Source organism: Macadamia integrifolia, unplaced genomic scaffold (genome assembly GCF_013358625.1).
Source record: "Macadamia integrifolia cultivar HAES 741 unplaced genomic scaffold, SCU_Mint_v3 scaffold571, whole genome shotgun sequence".
Taxonomy (NCBI): Eukaryota; Viridiplantae; Streptophyta; class Magnoliopsida; order Proteales; family Proteaceae; genus Macadamia; species Macadamia integrifolia.
In genome coordinates, this window is record NW_024870489.1 from 443,431 (window position 1) to 454,582 (window position 11,152).

Genomic DNA, 11,152 nt, shown 5'->3' on the forward strand with positions numbered 1-11,152 from the left:
CGCATCCAGTGGTGGAATGCTCGCATCCAGTGGTGGAACATGTCTAGGATAACACCTTAATTGCTACTTGGGGCAAAGTTGGGTGAGTATCTTCTATATTGCACCACCATTCAGTTGCGTAAAACCACAAAAGATTGTTAGGTGATGCCGTGATGGTGCGTACCTAAATATGAACGAAAAGAATAAGGTCATTGGACCAACCAGTAGCAGTGCCTTCTTGACCCGTAACATCCGCTGCCCGGCCAAAACACCCAGTACCATTCCTGAAGGATTTCATCTGTATTAATTCAAGTGTTTGGTGCAAATGTTAGCAAGTTAGTGTCAATATCCTAAATTAATAATTGCATCATTTATTAATTACCACATTCACCTTTGTTTTGATAATATTCTATGCCGCTGGATTTGTCTCAATCTCCTCCACCATAGCGTGAAGCCGTGAACTGCATCTATGAGATTGGTTCTCAATGCAAGCCTATGCTTGTATTGGTACTTGGGGTTTAGATAGTATGCTGAAAATAAATAATACAAAATAATAAGTAAGCAAAAGTAAAGTATATGTCAAAATTTATAGGTTCAAGTAAGGTGAATAAAGTAAAACTAACTAGCCTATGTAGAGGATACATGATTATGGCAATGAACTTCTTGTTACCCTTTTTGTACAATGCCTTCACCTCCATCTTCATCATTTCTATTGCTGCCAAATGATTGGTAAGGTGGTTCCTTCTTTGAGTCGACCAACCTCAAGACGCTGACGAACGGGTCTAATATCCCCACCACCTTTTTGAGGTTATCCAGAATTTTTCGTTAGCAATAGGTGTCTGAGCCATTTTTACACCTTGAGAATTAGAACCCTCCAAATTAAACCATTTCTCTAAAGTGAACATGGACCTAAGTCCAGACTTCGTCTCAAAGCTCTTTAATGCGATATAGTTTGTCACGAATCTTGTCAGCCTTGGCCTCACTAAGTCACCACCACATTTGCTCCTCAACAAATATAGAGCAAATCAATGGTTGTATACATAGGTAGTCACTTTCCTTGCTTTTTCAACAACACTTCAAATTTCTCATGTCTTTCAACATGAGATCAATGCAATGGGGATGTATAGGGTTTCCAAAATAGATGGTACTTGATATTGTTCATTAGTTTTTCCTCAGCTTTCTTGAAATTGCTCCCATTGTTGGTGACAGTCTAAACCACATTCTTTATCCCAACATTGTTAACCACCACTTTCAATAGCTTGTAAATGTATCTTCCATCATTCTTCTCACTAGATGCATCAACTGACTTGAGGAAGACAATCCTTCCGTCACAATCTACCATAAAATTGATGATGGACCTTTTAGTGGGTGCAATCCATCCATCGCATCACAGTCACTATAGTATTCCACATGGTGTTGTTGATATTTACTCAATGAGGCATTGCTTTGACAAGGCCCTACGAGCAGAGGAGCTCATAGCACAGGTAGGTAGAAGGTTTGGTTATCAAGCTGGGGGAGTGATTACAAAGGAAAGACACCTATGACAGGCAACAAGAAGGTACAATGTTTTCATTGCCAAGAGGTAGGACACTTCACTAAGCCTTGCCCACATAAATAAAGGGTTAATGCAGTGGCTGAAATTGAAGAATCCAATGGGGAGGATGAATCAGCTCTTTACATACCCCTTGGATGATGAAGACGATGATAACTATGACCCGGAAGATACTAATGATGATGGCACTTATGGCATACATATTGTTACTCGCATTTTGGTGGCTGAAACCAAAGGGGAGGATTGGCGATGCACTTATATTTTTTGTAGATGTATAAAATCCGGGGAGCATACTTGTCAAGTGATAATTGATAGTGGTAGCTGTGTTAATGTCACTTTAGAAGCCTTTGTGATAAAGCCGGTCTGAAGCCTGAACCACATCCTCAACCTTATAAGGTATCCTTGCTGAATGGACATACCTTAGAGGTAAACAAACGGTGCTCAATTCCTTTGAAGCTTCATCGGTATGAAGAAAAAGTTTGGTGTGATGTAATATCCATAAAGCTCACAGATGTATTGTTTGGTCGCCCATGGATGTATGATAATGATGCTATGGTTGGAGGGAAGAAAAACCTGTGTTCATTTGTATGGAGGGGTATTCCTACAATTTTTTACCCGATATATGTTCCCACTGAAATGCAGCGATGAAAGGCTCTAAGGGCAAACCAAAAAGACATTGATATTGAGAAGAAAGTAGTTGCTATGCCTAGAAAGGAGTTACTAGCTATTCCCCGCAAGCAATTCATACACACAAGTCAGGAAACTGGAATGGTCTTGGCTCTTGTTACTCGGGAAGTCACTCCCCAACCTGAGGTAATGTATAGTACACCTATCAAAGAGCTTCTATCTGATTTTTCTGATACCTGATGATCTTCCAGATGAGCTGCCTCCCATGCGTGACATACAACATGCTATTGACTTGATACTCGGTTCTGTTTTACCCAACCTATCTGCCTATAGACTTAGTCCTATTGAACATGCCAAGCTGAAACGACAAGTGGATGAGCTATTATAAAAATGATTCATTGAGAGTCTGAGTCCTTGTGTGGTACCAGCTTTACTCATGCCGAATAAAGATGGTTCTTGGCATGTGTATGGACAGTCGAGCTATCAACAAGATAATAGTCAAGTATAGATTCCCAATACCACGACTTGATGATATGTTGGATATGCTGTTCGGAGCAAAGGTCTTCTCCAAATTGGACCTGAGGAGTGGCTACCATCAAATTCGCATCCGTTCTGGGGATGAGTGGAAGACCGCCTTCAAGACCAAGGATGGCTTGTACGATTGGAAAGTCATGCCCTTTGGTCTGACAAATGCACCTAGCACCTTCATGCGAGTTATGATACAGGTACTTCGTCCTTTTATTGTTGCTTTTTGGTTGTTTACATTGACGATATTTTGATTTACAGTAAAAATCAAGAAGAGCACATGGACCACTTGAGACAAGTCCTGAGAGTACTCCACGCAGAGAAGCTATATATAAATCTCAAGAAATGCTCCTTTATGCTGCCCAAGGTTGAATTCCTTGGATTCATAGTGTCCTCTAAATGAGTCGAAGCTGATCCAGAGAAGATCAAGAGCATCATTGATTGGCCTTTACCAAAGACACTGATAGAAGTCTGTAGCTTCTATGGTTTGGCTTCCTTTTACAGGGGATTCATTTGGAACTTCAGTGTAGTTATGGCCCCTATTACTGAGTGCATGAAGGCAAGTAAAGGGAAGTTTGAATGGACAGCTGCAGCCATGGTTTAAAGTATCTCGATACCGATACGATACCCTCCGATATGTATCTTAAATTTAGTCGACCGATACGATACAAACCGATACGATACATGGAATTTTTAAAATCCTTTCGTATCGATATATATCCTACGATATATATCGATATGCACCAATACACCATCGATACGTACTGATACTCTATGAAAAATATAAAATCGAGGTGAAATATACGTTTCAGTATGTATCGGTAAGTATCGGTGAGTATTTGTATGTATCAATCGGTACGTATCGATGAGTATCAGCACGTATCGGTGAGTATCGGTATGTATCGATCAGTACGTATCGGTGAATATCGGTATGTATTGGTGAGTATCGGCATGTACCGATATAGTGTGCTACGGTCATATAATGGCCAAGATGGATATTTTTTAGGAAAACACGATTTTTTGAGGGGTTTTTGTTCCAAAGTTGCTGCCAGTCATTTCTCTCTAACTAAAGTGGAAATCAAGGTTGGAAACAAGGATTTTACATTTATGGGACAACTACAAACCTTGAATTCTTAGTGCGATACCCTCAATTTAATGTTTATGCATAATACATATTATCAATAGCTTTTTTTAACAATTTTTTTATACAATAGTGTTTAAAAAGGTGTTTCATATCCATTTATGTTCGTATCTTTAGCGTATCTTAGCATATCTCTGACACAATACGATACCCTCCGATACGTATCTTAATTTTGGTCGACTGATACGGTGACCTATACCGATTCTTTAATCCTTGACTACAACGACCAAAGCCTTCGCTCTTGTTAAGAGGAAGATGACAGAAGCAGCTATTCTACGCCTACCTGACTTTGACAGTGTTTGCAGTAGCTACAGATGCTTTGCCTGTTGGGTTAGGAGTGTTGATGCAAGGAGGACACCCCATCACTTTCTATAGTGAGAAATTGAATGATGCCAAGAAACGCTATTCGACTTATGATCTGGAACTGAATGCAGTCGTCTAAGTTCTACACCATTGGAGACACTACCTCATTGGTAAGGAATTTATTTTATATACTGATCATGAGGCATTGAGGTACCTTCATTCTCAGAAGTCGATTGGCCACAGGCATGCCAAATGGGTAGCTTACTTGTAGGAGTTCATATTTTCCATAAAGTATAAGGTGGGAAAAGCAGACACAGTGGCTGATGCACTTAGCCGGAAAGTGCTCACACTTAATACATTTTCAGGCATTGATCAGATACGAGGAGAGTACGCATTTGATCCTAATTTCAGTACTGCCTATGGGAGGAGTTGCAACAGGGCGGACAGAACCTAAAGTACTCCATTCATGATGGGTATTTATTATTTGGCACACGGCTGTGCATTCCAAACTCTTCCCTACATCATCATATCATACGGGAGTTACATGGAGGAGGATTGGGATGACATTTTGGGAAGAATAAGACTCTTGCACAGGTGACGGATTGATACTATTGGCCGTGCATTGCAAAGGATGTTGATCATGTGATCAAGAGATGCCGTGTATGTCAGTTAGCAAAAGGGGGAAAGCAAAACACAGGTTTATACTCTCCACTAATAGTTCCTCATGCACCATGGCTTGATGTTAGCATGGACTTTGTTCTTGGACTACCCCCTACTATAGAGCGATATGATTCTATAATGGTGGTTGTGGATCGTTTCTCTAAGATGACCCATTTTATACCATGTCACAAGACTTTTGATGCTTATCAGGTTACAAAGCTCTATTTCAAGGAAGTAGTGCGACTACATAGGCTACCCAATAGCATTGTGTTTGACCGTGATGTCAAGTTTATGAGTTACTTTTGAAAGACATTGTGGCTGAAAACAAATACATAGTTGAACTTTTCAACTGCATTTCATCCACAGACTGATGGACAGACAGAAGTGGTGAATAGAAGCTTGGGAAATCTGTTGAGATGTTTGGTTCGAGATTGACATAGCCTTCCATCCTCTACATTGCTGAGTTTGCCTACAATACTTCAATGAACAAGACAACGGGTCGTACTCCTTTTGAGATCTTGCTTGGAGTTCAGCTTAAGCGGCCTATTGATCTTGTGTCACTCCCACCCATAGTTTTTAATGCGCTGGTGCGGTCCAGTGGAAGTAAGGCAGTCAGCCGACTCAGGAGTAGTGTGAAAGGCGACCGCCTTTTACACTAAGGCGCTGAAAGGCGACGCCTTATAGCGCCTTAGTGTGCAAGGCGGTTGCCTTATGTACTGGATATTTAAAAAATAAATTTTAAATTTGTTTTTCTGAAGATTCCAAATTACATATTATTATTGGGAGGTGTATAAAATCTAATGCACATGTGATGCATTGGATAAAAAATCATATAAAAACTAAAAACCCTTACCATAAAAAAAAAACCAAACCCAATCAAAACCGTGCCTCTCATTCTCTCTCAGAGTCACTTTGCCTCCAAAACTCAAAACCCCAAGCCCCAACGTCCGACAAGGCGACGATCATTCCTCCGACGACTTCTCTTCTCCTCCGACAGACTGGTGACATCCGGCGACATCCAACGACATCCGGCGGCATCTCCTTCTCCTTCGACAGCCTTCGACAGCCTTTGGTGGCATCTCCTTCTCCTTCGACGGCCTTCGACGGCCTTCGACAGCCTTCGGCGAGCCTTCGACAGCCTTCGGCGAGCCTTCGACAGCCTTCGGCGGCATCTCCTTCTCCTTCGACAGCCTTCGACAGACTTCGGTGGCATCTCCTTCTCCGGCAGCATCTCCTTCTCCAGGTATGTTTTAGACTTTTAGTTTGTATTTTAAATTTCTGATTTTGCATGTTTTTGTTTCTCTTTTTTTCTTTCTTCTCCCTGCTTGCTCCTTCTGTATATGATTTTTTTTTTCTTCCTGTGACTGTTGGCTGGTTTGTAACTTTGTGAGTGAAGTTTTTTTTTTTTCTCTTTTCTTCTTTCTTCTCCCTGCTTCTTTCTGCGTATGATTTTTTTTTCTTCCTGTGACTGTTTGCTGGTTTGTAACTTTGTAAGTGAATTTTTTTTTCTCTTTTCTTCTTTCTTCTCCCTGCTTGTTCCTTCTGCGTATGATTTTTTTTTCTTTCTTTCTGTGACTGTTGGCTGGTTTGTAACTTTGTAAGTGAAGTTTTTTTTTTCTCTTTTCTTCCTTCTTCTTTTCTTCTTTCTTCTCCCTGCTTCTTCCTTCTTCGTATGATTATTTTTTTTTTCTTCCTACGGTGACTGTTGTGAGGTTTTTTTTTTCTCTTTTCTTCTTTCTTCTCCCAGCTTCTTCCTTCTTCTTTTCTTCTTTCTTTCTTCTCCCTGCTTCTTCCTTCTTCGTATGATTAGTTTTTTATTTTTTTCTCTTTTCTTCTTTCTTCTCCCTGCTTCTTCCTTCTTCTTTTCTTCTTTCTTCTCCCTGCTTCTTCCTTCTTCGTATGGTTAGTTTTTTTTTTTTTTTTTTCTTCCTATGGTGACAAAGATGATTGGTTGGTTGATAAGTGTAGGTTCAGGTTTTTTTTTTTTGATAACATTAGGGCTTTACATATTTATTAAAATAATTTTGGAGACATTACAGTCTGATTACAACCTTCTTATTCTGATTACCTTTTCACATTATAGTCTTAGACAAAGAGACAAGTTGAATCCACTCATCTATGGAAACAATTGGTGGTAGCAATGGGGGTGAAAATACAAGTACTGCTGCTACTGCACAATCAACGATTGATCCAAGCAAGGATCCGAAAAGGAGAGCTAAATCAATTGATCCTGGATGGAAATATGGGTATTGGCCTGACGTATCAGACAGAAATTGGATTAAGTGTACCCTTTGTGGGAAGGATGTTAGGGGAGGAATAAAACGATTGAAGCAACATCTTATTGGTGGCTATGGAGATGTAGCCAAGTGTGTGAAAACAACTGAAGCAATTGCTAAAGAGATGAGAGATGCAATATTGAAGAACCAGAGGAAGAGGAACCTTGATTGTTTGGATGATTTGGATGTTAGTGATGGACCTACAGAAGTAACGGGATCACAACAGAATATAGTATCCGATTTGGGGGTCTCATTTCCTATCCCTAGCTCTGGGACAACTTCAAGAAGAAATAAAGCTATCATTCAAACACAATCCAAACAACAAGTAAAGGGTCCCATGGATAAGCATGTGAGGAGGACTCCTGAAGAAGTGGTTGCAGAATAGGCGGGATAAAGGTTCATATCAGACAACAATGGAGAACCGAGTAAGAGGAGAAGAAGAAAGAGATAAACTTCGTTCTTACTTTGCAAGGTGGGCTTATGAGAGTGGTGTTCCATTTAATGCTTTGAAGTTAAGGAGTTTTGAGGAATTGGTAGAGGCAATTGGTCAATATGGATCAGGTTTCAAGCCCCCTTTAATTCATGACTATAGGGGGCCTCTATTGAAGTCTGAAAAGGATAAAATTGATGAGTTAAAGGTGAAGTATCAAGGATATTGGAGGAAACATGGGTGCACACTCATGTCAGATGGGTGGACAGACAAGAGAGGAAGGCACCTAATTAATTTTCTTGTCAACTGTCTGGAGGGGACTTTTTTTTTGGAGTCTGTGGATGCATCTAGCCAATCACAAACAACTGAAATGTTATTTAAGCTACTTGATAGTAAGGTTGAAGAGATTGGTGAAGATAATGTGGTTCAAGTAGTCTCTGATAATGCTGCCAACTATGTTGCAGTGGGTCGACAACTAATGGAGAAAAGGAAGAGGTTATTTTGGAGTCCATGTGTAGCTCATTGCATAGACCTTATGATGGAGGAAGTAGGCAAATTACGATCTTCTATGTCTGTTATATCGAAGGGTAGGAAATTGACTGCATTCATCTACAGGCACACTCGTCTTCTTGAAGCCATGAGGCAAAAAACAGGAGGAGACTTAGTGAGGGCTGGAGTGACTAGATTTGCCTCTTCCTTTTTAACACTCCAGAGCTTATACAAGCACAGAGAATCTTTGAAAAAATTATTTGTTGATGATGAATGGTCCCGTTCTAAGCTTGCATCTACAGAGGCAGGGAAGAAAGCTTCTGAGACTGTGTTTTCTACAACATTCTGGAATGGTGTGATGGATTGTATAAGAGCATCACAACCTCTTCTTCAACTCTTGAGGATTGTAGATGGTGATGAGTTGCCTGCTATGCCTGAAGTATATATGGCAATACAAGTGGCAAAGAAGAACATCAAAAAAAATTTTGGAGACGATGAAAGGAATTGGAAGAAAATCATAGCGATTGTTGATCACTGTTGTGAGACTATGATGAATGGATCAATATATTTAGCTGCCTTTTTCCTCAATCCAAACAAGTTCTTTAAGGCAATAACAGATAATCCTGATAATGAGTTGGACTTAGCTCAAAAAGCAAGTGATGCCTTCAATGATGTTCTTGTAAGGTTGGTGCCTGATGAGACCTTGCAAGATAAGATCATTGTCCAGGTTGACAAGTATACCACTGTTCAAGGGAGTTTTGCAAAGGATATGGCGATTAGACAAAGGGACAAGTTGAATCCTAGTAAGTATATTTCCTTTTAAAGTTCTAATTAGTTTAGAACTTTGTATGTTGATATTTTACTTAACTTATTTTTTTATATTATATATTTATAGTCTCTTGGTGGTCTCGACATGGAAGTACTGCTCCTGACCTTTCAAAGCTTGCATTGTGCATACTTGGTCTTTGTTGCTTATCTTCTGGTTGTGAGCGCAATTGGAGCACATTTGAATTTGTGAGTATTGACTATTGAGTTCTGAGTACAATAGTACATGTACTTCACTTGATATGGTTTTATTGAAGATAAGTAGATAACCTCATATTATTAATGTTTTTCAGATTCACACCAAGAAGAGGAATAGGTTAGAGCATCAGCGGTTAAATGATCTTGTCTACATTCAATATAATCGCCGACTTCAAGCAAGGTTCCAAGAAAGAAAAGAACAATGTAGAAACTACAATCCATTGTTGCTCGATGATCTTAATTGGAGTAGTGAGTGGATGATTGGTGAATCAGAGGATGAATTAGTGCATCCTGAGAATGATATCACTTGGAGAGATGTTGATAGAGCACTTGGAGCATCTTCATCATACCAAGGCCACAATAGACCAAGGAGGGCTCCAGCATCTACCAGTGGAACCAATCTTTGCTATACCCGGCGTGGTAGGAGGGTTGAGCTTGAGGATTTGTCAGATGAAGAAGTGGATGAGATGAGTGAAGAGGATATTCGTGATGATGAAAACATTGAGGATGATTATGGCATAGCTCCAAATGATGCAAGCCAGCAACAGAATGCAGATGAAGAAGAAGATTTTAATTTAATTACTGATTTGGATTGAAAGTCTTTGAGTCTTAGAACTTTGACGTATTTTGAGTCTTTAAACTTTAAAGTTTTTTGAGTCCTTGAACTTTTAAGTATTTGACTTTCACTGTTTACTAAATTCTTAGCATTTTAGTTTATTTTATGTTTTAGCTTCATTGAAGTTTAAAGTTTTTTAGAATGATTAAGAATCCCCAGGTTAGTCACTTCTCATCCATTTAATTTGGCATCTCGATTTTTACTTTCGATGTATTTTAATTCTAAGTTCTTAATTACTTCTTTGACAGGAGTAGAAATATAGTGGATGACCTTAGGGCTTAGGCACTCATTATGGCATCATAGAGGTAAGTATAATAAATACTTGTATATTTTATGTCTTCTTTTCTTTATGTTTATAATTTTGTTTCATAATTATGTATTTATATTATATGTTAATATGTTATGATGATTGATGATTGAATATTGATGATTGATGATTGAATATTGATGATTGATGATTGATGATGAATTGATGATGAACTTAGTTTATTCACTTTATTGATTTGTTTTCTTGATGAATATCTTACATTGGTATGAATATAAACATTTAATATTTATTTAGCATATGAGTAATAGGATTTAACTAGTATTTGAGTCAAATAGATTGGTTTTATAAAAAAAAGTACACAAGAACGCTTTAGTCAATAAGGCGACGCTTTATGCCCGCCTTATTGCTAAGGCGCTCCGGCAGGCCCTCAAACGCCTTTGTCGCACCATCGCCTTAAAAACTATGCATATCAGTCACCCGTGCTGTATCTGCCTCTGAGTACAGTACGTCGTACTGCAGATATGGTATTCTCAACAACAAACCACCCCTTGGGATTAGCCAGTACCTAACCCCCCTACTGGCAAGGGGTGTAGCACTAGGGGCTGTGATACCTAACCATATGCAATCTACATGCATCATACCAATCCATAGCATCCAATCATACATCGGTGGCCATCATTGTAATACCGACCTCTGAGCCCACGGTATCGGAATCCTACACATCAGCTACATCGTGCCTCAGACCGTCATGTTGCAATCATCACTACTCATCTATATTACTACACATCCACAAAACCACGGTCACAACAATCTCCGTAAAACATGCCATTTGTGCAGTTTATATATAATTTATAGAAAATATATCCAAAACAGAGTTAGCACAACATTACACATGAGCATGCAAAAATCAAATATGAAAGAAACACTTTGCAAAATAAGTTAAACACCCACTCACCTCAAAACCCAAATCACAAGTGCGATAGAATTCCCGCAATCAACTTTGTATCCTCGCACGATTGTTTTAGGTTCCTAGCCAATGGTGTATCATATTATTAAACATTCATAACACCTAATATGACTATGTATACATTCATAACACCTAATATGACTATGTATAGGTTCACTGCTGAACCCAAAACAACTCTTAACAACCCATGTCCCAATCTCATTTAAAGTCTCGGAAAAGCCCTCGAACTACCCCTACCCATAGGGCTAATTTGGGTAAAAAGGTAAGGGACATAACCCACAAGGGGTAGGGTACTA

At 39.2% G+C, this 11,152-nt stretch overlaps 1 protein-coding gene across 1 annotated transcript in view; it reads left to right on the forward strand.

The window, feature by feature from the left end:
* The window catches only part of LOC122069277 (PX domain-containing protein EREL1-like), a 45,152-nt gene extending 35,262 nt beyond the window's left edge, over positions 1–9,890 (forward strand). Inside the window, exon 9 of the mRNA XM_042633255.1 lies at positions 9,870–9,890. Coding sequence (XP_042489189.1) covers positions 9,870–9,875 — 6 coding nt within the window. The 3' untranslated portion in view covers positions 9,876–9,890. The remainder of the gene's footprint in view (positions 1–9,869) is intronic.
* Positions 9,891–11,152: the final 1,262 nt, after the last annotated feature.